The 15,344-nt window shown below is 38.0% G+C and overlaps 1 protein-coding gene and 1 long non-coding RNA gene across 3 annotated transcripts in view; one reads left to right on the top strand and one right to left on the bottom strand.

The window, feature by feature from the left end:
* Positions 1-14,780, top strand: part of LOC106727078 — a 32,744-nt gene extending 17,964 nt beyond the window's left edge. The window contains exons 2-3 of the long non-coding RNA XR_001363231.1: positions 9,344-9,439; positions 14,644-14,780. This is a non-coding gene — a long non-coding RNA (uncharacterized LOC106727078). The remainder of the gene's footprint in view (positions 1-9,343; positions 9,440-14,643) is intronic.
* FIGF (c-fos induced growth factor (vascular endothelial growth factor D)) overlaps positions 1-15,344 on the bottom strand; it is a 29,870-nt gene that overhangs the window by 13,360 nt on the left and 1,166 nt on the right. For both annotated transcript variants that reach the window (XM_005871866.2, XM_005871864.2), the window contains exon 2: positions 2,850-3,051. In XM_005871866.2, coding sequence (XP_005871928.1) covers positions 2,850-3,051 — 202 coding nt within the window. The remainder of the gene's footprint in view (positions 1-2,849; positions 3,052-15,344) is intronic.

Below are 15,344 nucleotides of genomic sequence, written 5' to 3'. Positions count from 1 at the left end.
TTCTGGTCAAGGGCATGTACCTTGGTTGTGGGCACATCCCCAGTAGGGGGTGTGCAGGAGGCAGCTGATCGATGTTTCTCGCTCATCGATGTTTCTAACTCTCTATCCCTCTCCCTTCCTCTCTGTAAGGAATCAATAAAATATATTTTAAAAAAAGAAATAACGTTATTTATTAAGCAATTTATATGACACAGCTGAATAGCATTTCTTCTACTTGAAGCCAAGAGTGCACAGGTTTTAGCACCACTGAGGAATACATTTTTTGTTGGTTGCTTAACTAAGTCCTGCCAACAACCACTAAGTGAACTTGAAAACACATCCTGCCCAGTTGAACCTCGAGATGCTACCTGTGGCCCACGCTGACACCTTGACTGCATCCTTTGGAGAGGCCCAGGAGGGACACCCATCTAGGCCATGTGTGCATTTATGACTCACAGAAACTGTGAGATTTTAAAAAATGTTGTTTTAAGCAGCTAAGTTTTTGGTTAAGTGTTATGCAGCAATAGATAAATTCTCCATTTTTACCCCATCTTCAAAAATTTGTATTGGTCTCTCCCCAGAATATTCTAAATTCCCATATATGTGAACATGTTTCCACTAGAAGAGACAGAGGAACATCTGCTTAAAGAACACAAACATAATATTATTGTTGGAGATCTGACTGTAGTCTAGAAATTATTCCCTTAAAACATGTTTCCATATTTTCCCCCTCTTAATCGCAATTTTGCTCATATGTTGCTTCTTCAATCACTGAACGTCACAAAATACAAGATGTTTGGCCAGCTGAGAAACATTACATACACTAGACAGTTTGCCTAAACTCTTTTTTAAATAATAAAATCTTTTATCCTAAGAAACCTTTTTAAATTTATGATTTTGAATATTTACATAAAGAGCCTGAAGTCTATAAATATGAGAGATAAATTATGCAATTAGGTGTTAATATGGGTATCTCACTACCATTAATCATGAATCCTAGAAAAAAACAAGTGATTAAATTATGAAGATATTACTGTTTAAAATTCTACTTAAATACTGTTTTCCATTTGCTTTTTTATAAAACTAAGTTTTGAGAGTTGGAGCAGTAAGATTTTAATCAAAATTGTGTGGAACTATGACCAATGTCACTGAGTAAAGGCTGCATAACTCTACTATTCTTCATACCGCCAGTATGTCTGTTCTGCCTCCAAGATTACCCTGAAATCCATGAGGGAGAGTTGATAACAAATTATAAGTGATGTACTACACCCATTTGATTATTTTGATTATTTACTGCTTCTAAATTAGTCAAAATTTCAGATGACCCCCCATATAATGAAATATTTTAGAGTTGTTAAAAATATTTTTACACTTTTTATGGTTTCCTCCTTAGGAATTGTCAATGTCACTGACTTTTTAAAATCACCTAATTTTGGTTTTATGGTAATGCTTGTCTAACTCCGTCTTCACAGAGTATCTCCAGCCCTCTCAGGTCTTTACACAGGTAATCTGGTTAAGGCCTTGGATCTCAGGTGAGGTCTGACCTCTTTGCTTTCATAAAGTCCAGGCTAATTTACCACAAAGAAGTGACTAGAGCTTCAAACCTCTGGCTAAAGTGGGTTCTAGGCCATGGTTCCAATGATCTCCACTCATTTAGACACACAGTCATACAAAAACACAAAGAATCCTCTTCACACTCAGGCCCACAATACAGCCGAGGGATTTATCCCTGCCTACACAAAGCCTCCCCACAGCCAACAATAGAGACCTGTGCAACCTTGTCATCTTTTTACCAGTGGGGAAAAGTAAAGATAACTCTAGAAAGAAAGAAAAGAATGTTTTTGGCTTAGTGATCAAATTGAATTATTTGATAAATATAATCCATTAGCAGGCAATCATATCTTAATCAATTCTAAAATGCTAGGTCCTGGGGTGGGGCAGGAACCGGGTAGAGGTGGGCAATGGGGGGGAAAGTGGTGGACATCTGTAATATTCTCAACAATAAAGATAAAAATAAAAATAAATAAAATGCTAGGTCAACACTGCCACAGTGGCTTCTTGCATTATGTTGACATTTCATAAAAAAAGGTAAATGCCTAATTGGAAGCCACATAATTTTATTGGGCATGTATTTCATTCATTACGGCACAGTACATATAGACAATGGTTTTCTTATAAAGGACCACCATACCTTACTATTCCCTTTATTTCCAATTATGTTATTTTATAGTTTGGAGTTTAGATTATTTCATCTAGAGAGAATCAATTATTCTGCTACTAATACCAGCATATGTTATTACAACTTAGCTTCCAACTTTTACTTTTCATTTTTTACTTTAAAAAACCATAGACTGTCAAAGAAATAAAAAAATCTATATCTAAACTATTAGTTTTTATCCATGTATGTATAGCAGAATGTTTTTTTATTAATGAATGCCAAGGTTGTTTTATTTTTTTAAGTAAACACAATTATTTTTTAAAAATTAAAAACCATCTTTCTGGGGTGTTTTGCCCTCACATCTTTGAGTTAAATATACTCCTGTATTTTGAAGTGTTCTTTTGTGTTGATTTTTTAAATCTAAAAATCATACTCAATATAGTTCTCTGCAGAGTTAATATAGGAAAACAAGAGTAGATATAGGAAAGTAAGATTCTCCGTTAACACCAAAGCTATGAAATCAGACCCCCTGTTCCTCTCCCTAACACATGCTGCCTTGCTCAAACTTTTGGCAGAGTTGGTGCATTTGTTACTATCTGAGAAAGAGCAAGAATTGGCCTACACACACACACACACACACACACACACACACACACACACACATACACACACACATACACACACATACACACACACATACACACACACCTACCTTTTAATGTTTCAATGTCATAGAAAGTTGCCGCAAACCTGGTGGACCGATGGGATGCTGAGCGAGAGTCCGGGGTGGTAAAACTTTTCAGCTTCAGTCGGCATCTCCACAGCTTCCAGTCCTCGAAGTGTGTGATTTGCAGCAGTTCCTCCAAGCCAGAAGCTGCCCTAATCTGCTGTTCAGATTGTTCTAACAGGGACCGCTTGGAAAAACAAACAAAATAGTGGTATGAAACCAAGTTACTAAAGTTTTAGTTTGTCTGATGACCTTCATTGCTAACACTTAAAAATGTAAATAGAGCTGAAAAGGAATTAGAGATATGATTCAAATGTACAACAGTACCTAGGGAAAACAAACTAGTATTTTTTTATTCACATTCTGCTCACTTATGATTGAATCAAAGGGATTACGTATTTCCCCTTGGGTACTCAGAACATTTAAAAACAATGGTGAGCTTCAAAATATGTCTACATCTTAACCCCCAGAACCTGTAAATGTGACTTTATTTGGGACAAGGAATTTTGCAGATGTCATAAAGTTAAAGATCTTGAGATGAGATCCTCCTGGATTATCCACGTGGACCCTAAGTACAAAGACAAGTATCCTAATAAGAGACAGAACAGGGGAAGCCACAAACACAAAGGTGAAGATTTTTTGGAGACAGTGGCAAATATTAAAATAATGCAGCCACAAGCTAGGGATGGCCTGTAGCCAGCAGAAGCTGGAAGAGGCAAGGAAACATTCTCTCTAAGAGCCTTCGGAGGCAGGCTCTTAGAGAGCCCCTGCCTACACCTTGGTTTCAGAATTCTGAATTCCAGAACTGAAAGAAAATACATTTCTGTTGTTTTAAACCACCAAGTTTGTGGTCATTTGGTACAGCAGCCACGTGTAATTAATATATATTTTTAAATTGCACTATTTTTGTGACAGGAGCCAATGACAATTGTTTTCATTCTATTATTTGTTTGAGAAACTGACCCATAAAGTCCTGGGGAACTGCCTAAAGTCACACTAGGAAAAAAGATTTTTAAGATTCTAACAACCTGAAATTTCTGACTTCTAATCTTCTGAGCCTTTTTTCTTTTTAAATCTGTTTGCTATTTCAAAGGCATGGGTGTGTTTTTTCTCATAAAATACACTTCTTCAGTTTATGCTGAAAATTGCCTTTCCACACAGTTGCACAAACTGTATTGACTGATATGATGCCTGGATTTGTAAGTAAAAATGTGGTTGAGCGTCAGCCCATGAACCAGGAGGTCACAATTCTATTCCGGGTCAGGACACATGCCTGGGTTGTGGGCTTGATCCCCAGTAGGGGCCATGCAGGCGGCAGCTGATCAATGATGTTCTCTCTCATTGATGTTTCTATGTCTCTATCCCTCTCCCTTCCTCTCTCTAAAATCAATAAAAAATATTTTTAAATTAAAAACATGACTTGGCCAACAAAAGATTTTCAGTATGCAGCCTATTTGTTCAAAACTAGGGTCATGGTTATATAAATAATGATACATGTATACAATTAAATACTATGTGAGCATCAAAACCAGAGATGTAGGCGTGTATTGGGAAGAATGAATCTGCATTCAACAGTGTTTGGGGAGTAGATTTTTTTTTAGATATGAAGATGGATACTGAGTTGTCCGAAAGTGGGTGCTCAGAAGAGCAAGTATGGTCATGTATGATTCAATTATATCTTTTTAAAAGTTATTTGTGTGTATAATGTGCATCAAATATATAAAAAATTAACCATTGATAATTAATCATATATAATTTAAAACATATATAATATCTGGAGGAATATACATGAAAACATATACAATAGTTAATTCTCTAGATTAGGAATTATCAAAATATACCCCCCCGGCCTAATTCAGCTTGTTGCCCTCCTGTTTTTACAAATAAAATTTTATTGAAATACAGCCATGTCCATTTATTTACATAGTGTCTATAGCTGCCTTCATTCCACAACAGCAAAGTTGAGAAGTTGAGACAGAGACCTTCATAACAGTTTAAATCTGAGGCCACCCACTTAAAAATTTCAGTTCTGTTCTCAATCATTATATTTTTCATTATTCCATTGTATTACATTGTCTTTATTCTCTTTTTTGAAATACTTATTAGAGATACATTGGAGCCTTTCAATGATCTTACATATCTCTTAAATATCTTTTTCAGATTTATCCATTTTTTTCTCCATCTCATTTTTGTGTGTTATGGATAAATTAAATTCATCTCTTCCATCACCAATTTTTCAATTGTGTGATCTACAATTTATTTTTGTTAAGCTTTTAATTTCAACCATCATATTTCTAATTTCTAATATTTCTATTTCATTCTCTTTCCAATCTGCTTTTTGTTTCATTTCTGTATGTTTTTCCTAACTTGTAATTTTATTTTATGAACATTTCTTTCTTTATCTCTTTAAGAGTCTTAATTATACTTATTTTAAACATTTCTTCAAATTGTTTTATATTTTTACTTCCCATATGAAGAAACCTCCTGTTCTAGATGAAAAAGGTGACCAGCTAAGCAAAGCTCCTCACTGGATCTCTTGAGAAGTGTGGCTCTGAGACTATGCTCTCAAGCCTTTACAAACTGTTGATGTTATTTTGTCAAAGTATGTTGGCACTATGTTTTCAGGAAGTTTGCTCATAAGGGGGTGAGGTGAATAGAATTTGTATATTTTGAAAACCCAGAAGCTTCAGTGTGAGCAATGGAGGGAACACATTTCACACAACTTTCCCTAGATTTGCTTAGGGATTTACAAGTATGGCCTGGGGGCACAGTTCTTTGTAGTGGGTTTAGGGAGGCAGATCAGGTTGCAGTACAAATAGTTCCTGTTCCCTCCAACTCTTAGCAACTTCAATTTCACTGGAAGAGCATTTTGCATTACACCTTTAACTTGGTGTTTAAGGCTTAGCCAAAACTGCAACATTTCCCCTGGTTTTGGGTCCAAGTTGCACCACCAGGTTCCCGGCTGTTCTCCAGAGATATCCCCCACCGCTGCCCCTCTATTCCCATTTCTCACTCTTCCACCTGTCAAAAAATATGTTCAGGCCATGTTAAACTTGTGAATCCACGTTGAAGTTTTGTGACTTTGCCTCCTTCAAGTCCCAAGTGGAAATAACATCTCCCAAAAGGAAGTTTTGCCCAATACAACAAACCCCTCTGTCCTCTGGACAGACAGCTGATTGAAGAGGTGAGAACATGGATTCAGAGTGTTCAAAACTGGCTTTGAATGCTATAGCGCTCTGGAAAATGTGTTGGCAGTTTCTTGTAAAGTTCAACATACACTCACCATGTGAACCATAAGTCCCACTCCTAGGAATTTACCCTTAATAAATGAAGACTTATGTTCACAGAAAAACTTTTACATGAATGTTTATAGTTTGGCTTTCTTCGCAATAACCAAAATAAAACTGGAAATAACCCATATGTCATTCAATGGGTGAATGGTTAAGCAAACTGTGCTACATCCATCCCACATAATACCACGCAGTAATAAAAAAAAATGGACTGTGGTACACATAGCAACTTGGATGGCTCTCAAAGGCATTGGGAGTGAAATAAGCTGATCTCAAAAGGTTACATACTATACTATTCCATTTATGACAATCTCAAAAAACCCAAAATGATAGTGATGAAGAAGAGATCAGAGGTTGCCAGAGATTGGGGGAGGGTGTGACTATAAAAGGGTAGCATAAATGAACATTTTCCTGTATTTTTTATTGTTGTGGTGATTACACAAATCTATACATGTGTTAAATTTCATAAAACTGCACATCAAAATGGAATAATGTTGATTTTACTATATAGTAACTTAAAAAAATAAACTAAGCTGGCTTTGAATTCAGGCACTGCTCCTTTTTAGCTATTTGACTGAGGGTCAATTTTTGAACTTCCTTAAGCCTTGGTTTCCCCATTTAGAGATGGTAATGCTAATAATGCTACATAGAACGGATGTGGAGATTATACTAGGTCATATGTGGGAAATGATCAGGTATAGAGTAGGCACCCAATGAAGTTCATTTCATTTCTTCCCTTTCTCAGGAGCAGGGCATATGGTCCTTTGCTGGGGTTTATAGGTCTCTGATGGCCCTTGATTTTCCTTAGTAACCAGAGAGGTGGGTTTGAAAAGAACAAGATGGGGCAACTCCAATTAGAGTAAATAAAAATTAAAAAGAGGAAAACTTTTCAGGGCAAATCAAGGGCACACTTTTCTTTTTCCTTTAAATAAAATTTCCTGGGGATATCTCTCTATATATAAAAGGCTAATATGCTAAGTGTCCCCATAGGAGTTTGACCGGGAGACTAGTTCTATCGCTCACTATGATGTGCGTTGACCACCAGAGGGCAGCGCAGAACAAAGGAAGACCCTGGCCGGCAGTTGGCAGCCAGGGAAGGGAGGCCCTGGCTGGAAGCCAGAAGGCACCGATCAGCTCTGATTGCCAGTCAGGCCTAGGGACCCTACCTGTGCACAAATTTTGTGCACCAGGCCTCTAGTTTTTAGATAAAAGGCCAATTTCAAAGTATCTGCTTAGGCTTTACATATATCTTTATAGATGGATGAAGAAAAAAAATGACCCACTTCTTAAACCTTTGTGTTTTATTAGGGTCTGGCCTTATTCACAATAGATAGTACCTAACAGTAGGGGGCATACCAACTGTGGGAACTTACTAATATCACTGCTCTGGCTACACCTGTTTCGGATGCTCAGCTGGAACCAGCAGAAGGCCTGGTCCTCCTTCTCTGAAATCCAGAAACCTGGTCATTTGGTGGGGGGTGGGGAGTGGGGAGGCTCATGCTACCAGCAGTTCTTTTACTTATGCAGTTCTATATTTAAATGCATATATATGAGAAATCCAGGAAACTTAGACTAAGGAAAGGAACTACATATGCAGGGAAAGTGTGTGTGTGCGTATGCTCACGTGCATACATACACATGCATGCACACACTTCTGTGAAAATGAATGCATAGCTGTCTGGGTATTTTAAGGGGATTCTAAAGGTTTAAGATGTCTGAGACCTTCAAAGCCTCCAATTTGATGACTATTATTGGTGGTTTTCTCCCCAGCCACATTGTTTAGCATCTGGGGAGATGTCTATGCCCCCCTATACATTTTAAATCTGGGCTCTACTCAAATGTCTCTGCTCCCATTTGATGCATTTGTGCTTAGGAAATGTGGGGGCACATGAGTGTGGGATGGGTTTGAGTGGCAAAGCTCTAAAAGGATGCTCTGAATAACCCCATGAGTATATATATTCATGAGTTAGAATCTCTTTATCATTGATCTCAAAGATCAAGGGCCCAACGTCTAAGGAAACAACCCAGAGCCTTTATGGTAATTAGGTTATTACAAACAATTTCACTGCCTCTCCTGCTACCCCCACCAAGGAAGGAGTCTATTTCTCAGCCCAATGACATTGGGGCATGTGACCTGCTTTGACCAATAGGATACATGATACAAGCAGAGGACTCAAATGTACTTATGATTGCACAGTTTTCCTAGATTTCCACCATTACCACAAGCATCTTCTCCTTCTAGCCCACTGATCCAAGGAGGAGGAAAGACATGTGGGGCAGACCCACATTCAACCCATGGCTTGAGTCTTGACTCCCAGCCGACCCACAGAAATATAAGTGAGAATAGATTTTTGATGTTTGAAGCCACTGAAATTTGAACTGGTTTGTCACACAGCATTATTGTGGCCATAATTAACTGCTACAGTCCCATTTCAACCTAACTTCTAACATAATCCATTGGGTGGGCAGAGAATTTGTATGCAGAATTTCATCATCCTTTTTACAAGGCAGCTTTGCTGTGCTGCTGGAAGCACAGTATGCCCCCTTTCATCTTCCTAAAGATGCAGTGGCTCCATGTGAACACCTACTGCTCTCCTTCTCCTCCTCTCCAATATCCTCTGCATTCTCTAAAATACTCAATGATCCTGAGTCTTGCTGTGACAGTATAGTTATGAACCAAGCACACCATTACAAAGGCTGCTTTTACTTTATCATCCCACTCTGTTCCTTTTGGGGAGTCTCTTATTTAGGATGAACTCAGGGTATTCATTCAACCAAAATTATAGTCTTCCTAACTCTCTCCAAAATAAAACAGTAGGCAACAACAAAATATTTGCCATAGCAATATTCAATACATATAATTTTTCTCTCTTCAGAAACTATTTTAGCCAAACCTGGATTTCAGGAAAACAGTACTTTTCTCCATGTAAGTGTTACAGTTATTTAGGTAACAATGAATAACAAAAGGAGACTCATTATAAAGAGTTACAGTGTTACTTAAAATTTTCGGTATTAAAATGAGCCTTTCCACAGGTCAAATTGAACTTTTTGGCTATTGGTAAGATGCAAATAACTAAGACCTCTTTAGTTTATATAAAAACAAACAAACATCACTTCCACTCATGCCTGGCACATAGAAGACATTCCACAAATGTTTACTGAACTGCATGTACAGCTTTCCTTTTTCAGGGAGAAGGAGCCCCCTGAGCAGCAGAAATAATCCTGAATGTCTTCCTTCAGTGATTCTATCCAAGTGTCCAACCATGGCTGTTTCCCATCTCAAAGGTACGATGAGAAACATTTAGAAGCAACTCAAGTTGTGTGTATTAGTCATTAATACTGTTCACCAATTATTTACAGCTTTCTACCATTTGAGCACATGGAAGGATTGCACTTCTGGGCCCCTTGTGGTTGATGGGGTGGTGAGTCAAGGGCTTGTGAACAAAAGTGATGTCTGTCACTCCAGGCCAGAGCATTTAACTGTCAGGGCAAGACTCTCCCAGGGCTGTCCTTTCCTCCATCATGGTGATTAATGACATTCAAGAGGTGGATGCTAGCCTGTTTCATCCTGACATAGAGTTGACCCTGGATGAACCAGGATGGTCATGTGGTATGAGCAATAAATAAGTCTCTATTGTTTGTGAACCCTAAAGATTTGGAGTTGTTATTTCAGCATGTTCTGGCCTAGCCTGACTAATAACATTTCTGACCAGAGTACTTTGCCATAATTTACCACATCTTCACAAACCCAACTGGTGTAAAATGAAAACATAGACAGCACTTCTTAAGGATCTCAAAGATGAGGGAGATCATCAAGTTGTTCAAGCTTTAATTAGATCTGTTGTATGGCCAGATTCTGCTTTGCCCATCTCTTGTTCTGGGACCACCAAGCTGGAATAATTGGCTAAGGTGACTTCCTTCTATAACTGGCTCCTAGAAGTGAACACCTTACAGAATAGCTTGCAGCTGGAAGGACACTGAAGGGTTCTTGGATACCTCCACCCAAATATTCTCTAATCCCCACAGGAAAATATCCCAGGGTGAGTATACTACCTTCTAAAATGCTTTAGGATTTTAAATAATGAAATCAGACAAGCCATAATAAGAGTTGATGTTGGAGACTGTTTAATGTAGTAGTTCATAAATTGGGTATGTCAAAATTGGAGAAGCTTACTCCATCAGTCAGTCAACAAATATCTTGGTATCCACTCTATTACAGGCTTTGTATAAGGTGAGTGGGACACTATAGTAAAGAAGACTATGACAAGTCCCTGATCTCAAAAAGCTTTCATTCTAATGGAGGATAACAAAGCAATAAGCTTAGACACAAGCAAACAAAAATGAGGAGGATGAATAGTGTAATGATATAGATCAGGGTTTATGAACTATGACCTGTGGGTCAAATCCAGCCTGCGGCCTATGAGCTAAGAATTATTTTTGACTTTTTTTTGGTTAATCCTCACCCAAGGATGTTTTCCCACTGATTTTTAGAGAGAGTGGAAGGGAGGGGGAGAGTCAGAAACATCAATGTGAAAGAGACACATCGATTGGTTGCCTTCCGCATGCACCCGACCAGGGCTGGAGATTGAGTCTGCAACCCAGGTATGTGCCCTTGACTGGAATTGAACTGGGACCCTTCAGTCCATGGGCTGGTGCTCTATCCACTGAGCCAAAACAGCTAGGGCTATTTTTGACATTTTAAAACGGTTGTAACAAATGAAAAGAATATTTCCTGATACATGGAAATGATATACAATTCAAATGTCAGTGGCTGTAAAGCTTTACAGGAATACAGCCATACCCTACATGATCTGCCCTGGCTACTTCTTCAACTTCAGTGACTGCAGTGCTGGCCTCCACTCTCCTTATTCCAGTCATACTGGCCCCTGGCTAATACCCAAACACTTGAGTCACCTCCCTGCCCTCACCATGGCCATTACACCGTGGTGGACTCTGCCTCCCTTACTTCCTTCAGGAGTTTGCACAAATGAAACTGAATCAGAGAAGTCGTTCCCACACATTACTCTGTTTCTGCTCTCCCTGCTTAATTTTCTTCAAGGCACTAACACCCTGAGTTGTTATAAATTCGTATAGTGTCTGCCTCCAACCACCACACTTGGAATACAAGTTCCATTACACTTGAATTGTCTTATTTTCTCCTGCATTCTCAGCACTGAGATCAATGCTGAGACATAGTAGATATTCAACAAAAAATGAATTGCCAAATACTGAAAAGTTCTAATGAGAGACAAGGGAGAGATGATCTAGGACACCACAACCACTTAAGGCTTTCATGGTGCAGTGGGGACCTCCGAGTGTGTTTGCTTTATAAAGTCCTAGTATCTTGGTAGAGACTAAAACTAGTGGCAAAACAGAGAAAAGTGGAGTTGCTACCATAAATGCAACCAAAAAAGAAATGTCTCATCTCACCTCAACTTAATGACATCCCAGTTATGCAGATTCCCACCCTCTCTGCTAATCTCAAGTGGTAGAAAAGAGTTAAACTTAGAAATGTGCTCAGAAACAATCTTACTGTTATTTGTGTCTCTATTTCCCTAGTACCTCGAGTTAATTGTGAAAATAATAAATGTACTTGGGAGTTTCAGATCTTATGTCAAGTTCTACATAGAAGCATCCATGTGTCCAAATACTATATTTTCATTCCATAAATTGTCTTTATAAACCTATCCCAAGAGGGGTTCCATAATGGAAGTTGTGCAATATTTAGCCTTAATGTTATTTTTTCTAGAACCCTTAGGGGTCTAGAGTAAAGATTTATCTACAAGTCCAAATCACGTTTTTAAATTAAAAAATAAGTCATACAAAAGTAGTACTATATTCAAGATATAAGATGCAGGTGGTTCTACTGTATCCTAAATACCAATGATATGCTATAGTGATATAAAAGCTTCAACCACTAGTTAAAAGTGACTACCTAGGATAGAATATGTCGGTGTATAGAAGCATGTAATTCAACACATTCAATGATAAGGTCATAAATGAAGAAATTAATGGAAAACATTTCAAATGTCTTTTATGCCAAAGACTGTGCCTGACAGAAAATTGGACAAAAGTTTGTTGGGCCATTTGACTAAGAACAAAGTGAATGGACACATATGTAATAACTTTATCAATAAAGAAATTTTTAAAAATAAATGTAAAAAGTCTTGGGGGAAAAAAGAACAAAGTGAATGGACTTTCCTGTGAATGACTTTGGAAGTGGGATAGGGAGGGGAGTCAAGATGAGTCTGCTTCCTGGAGTTAAATATGAAGAGTGCACCTCAGTCCTTGTTATTCAATTCACTTTAGAGAAAATTTCCAGAGAAGGCAAGTGATACAAAGTTTATGAAGTCTTGTCAGCCATGTAGCTTTCTCATGAAAGTTGTAGTTATCCCACATCCTGTGGGTCTGGGACATATTCCAGTCTTATGTAGAATTTGAATGACTACAGCACCCAGCAATATTCTTCTACTAGTGAAGTTAAGAAAGAGGGGGCTAAAAGGAAGTATGGGGGAGAAGGAAACAAATTTTGCCAGGAAAGAGTTGGGAAAGCCTACCATGACCTGGAATTATTTCTTCATCACTCTATTGATATGTCTGCATTAGTGACTTTGAAAAGATTTATGGAAGATGGCTTCCCCTAGTAGTGTATCAAATATACCAGAAATAGTGCTGGCCAGAATGTGAATGACAGGACAGTGAGGTTTTTATTTACCAAATGCCCAGTGTATCTACACTATTGTACTCAGGACTGTCACATACATATATAGGTCTATGTGGATGGAGCTTCCTAGAGTACCCTTCACAACTGTATATGACTATGATATCTGTATAAAAAAGCTGAAGAAAATAGACACAGAAATAGATGTCACATCTAGATGGTTAATCTGGTTATATTATTGAATAAAAAAGGCATTGGGTTAACCTTATTTCTAGAAGAAAATGTGTTTTGCTTAGATTGAGAAACTTAGCAGCTAAATAGTATTTACAGATTGGAGTTGAGATTTTCAAACATATTTATCTCAGTTCACAAATTCCATGCACTGCTTACCCCAAACAGCTCTCTTGAGTACAAGTGGCATGGGTAATGAAATTAGGATGCCATATATTTAAATGGCATTAAGCACAATTGTCCAAGGTATTAGCAGCTGTTTACATGGTTGCTACAGAAAAAAAGTATTCACAGATTCATGTAACTATAGTAGAGGCAACTTTATTCTAAGCTGGAAAAAAAAACAACAGGAGAATGTTTAAGACCAGAAAGTAAGGACCATGGGGGAATATGGGGGAAGGGTAATCTGGGAATAGACTGGCATTGCCATCCATTCTGGAAAAGAGATGGTTAGAAGAGGGGAGGGTGGAGAGAAAAACCTTCTCCTGGACCTACTACTTAGGAGGACCCTGAAAATGTTGTATAATAAAAACATATTTATCTCAAAAAGCAAAAAATAAAATTCATATCCCAGTGTCCAAACCACTACTATCCTGAATATGCTTTCATACTAAACTTTGATTTAAACAAGAGGAACATTAACACCAAGAAACATATTTTTCTTTTTAGATTTTCTCTTAAGAAAAAGTTGTAAGGGGAAGGACAAGTATTATAAACAATACTAGAGGCCCAGTGCATGAAGTTCATGCATGGGTAGGGTCCCTAGGCCTGGCAGGTGATCAGGGCCGATTGGAACTTTCCAGCTGCTGGTTGGTGCCTTCCTTCCAGCTGCCAGCCGGGGCCTTCCTTTGTTCCATGCCGCCCCCTGGTGGTCAGCACACATCATAGCGAGCGATCAAACTTTCAGTCTCTGGTCTAACTCCCGAGGGGACACTATGCATATTAGCCTTTTATATAGAGAGATGATAAACCTCCTTATCCTTCCCTCACCACTCAGTCACATCTATACCAAAACTTCTGTTTAACTATAGGCAATCTTTACTTAACATCAGACATATTTAATTTAGCTGGGGATTGGGTGAATATAAGCTGAATTTATGTAGCTTTACTTTTTAAAGGAAATTATAATATATGTGAAGAAAATCATTAATATTAAGCATATAATGCTGCATCTTCCATGTGGAAGAACATGTTTTCTTTCACATGCAAATTCAACTGCTTTCCTCTGTTGCCCCATTAAATGAGTTTCTGTGGTAGCAGTAAATTTGAAACTTTTAAAACCTCACTGTGCCCAGGGCACCTAAAGAATTATTGGTATCTGTGCTCTTTAAGAATTGAGCAACCTCAAGAACAGTACTTAATTACAACAAATCAGTCTCTTCCTGTCCCATCAAATACATTGATGTTTTCAAAGTACAATGGGAACATTTTAAAACTCCATGCAATAATACTGGGGTGGGGGTGGGGGTAAAAGTGCAACTCCATTAACTCAGCACATCTAAACCTGAGTTTTGTGCACGTAAGAAAAAGCTGAACAGTCTGAAAAGTCTTACTTGCTTCAAACAAGTCAGATTTTTTCCTCTCTCCTGTTAAATAGGCTCAAAATTGGATTCCTTTCCACCTGGCATTGAAGTCCAACATGGAGGCTGGTGGCAATGAAGGGGAGCTGAGTAACGGTGACCTATCCCATGTGCATTTGGAATCTGGAGATTTAGAAAAGCGTAAACTGCTGGACAAGGTGTCTCTCTACCCCTAGCACAGAGCTCACCCTTTAAAGATATACTGCATATCTGTTTATGTACTGCATGTTTATCTATGCTTTATACATAAAAAGAATAAGACTTTCAGCCCCAAGGACCAATTTCCCCTGTTGGGGGCACATTCACCCCTGGTAGAAATGCATGTCTTAACAACAGCTACAAAAACTCAAGGCCACATTTGATTGATTGCTCTCAGCCAGAAATTCCTAAATCAATAATGATTTAGCACTGCTTCAGTTAAAACAATTATATCAGAATCATTTTCAAAATAAAAAGCAAAAAATATATGTTCTATGAAATACATAAAACATATTGCTCAGTCAGTAACATCCCAGTTTATTTATTTTTGCATTATCCTCAGTCTATTGGGCTCTATCTAATGCTTGCTCGTAGAATCACAGATTCAATTACTGTTGAATTTTACACGTTTCAAAGAGCAAAAAACTAAATTAACTTCCAAGAAAATATTTTTCTAGATTGTGTCAATGAGTAATTTGGAAAACCAGATAGAAAACTTCTGTGGCAAACACATAGGTTT

This window comes from Myotis brandtii, unplaced genomic scaffold, assembly GCF_000412655.1.
Source record: "Myotis brandtii unplaced genomic scaffold, ASM41265v1 scaffold359, whole genome shotgun sequence".
Lineage (NCBI taxonomy): Eukaryota > Metazoa > Chordata > Mammalia > Chiroptera > Vespertilionidae > Myotis > Myotis brandtii.
Note: the sequence above shows the minus strand (reverse complement) of the source record. Positions and strands in the feature narration are given on the sequence as shown.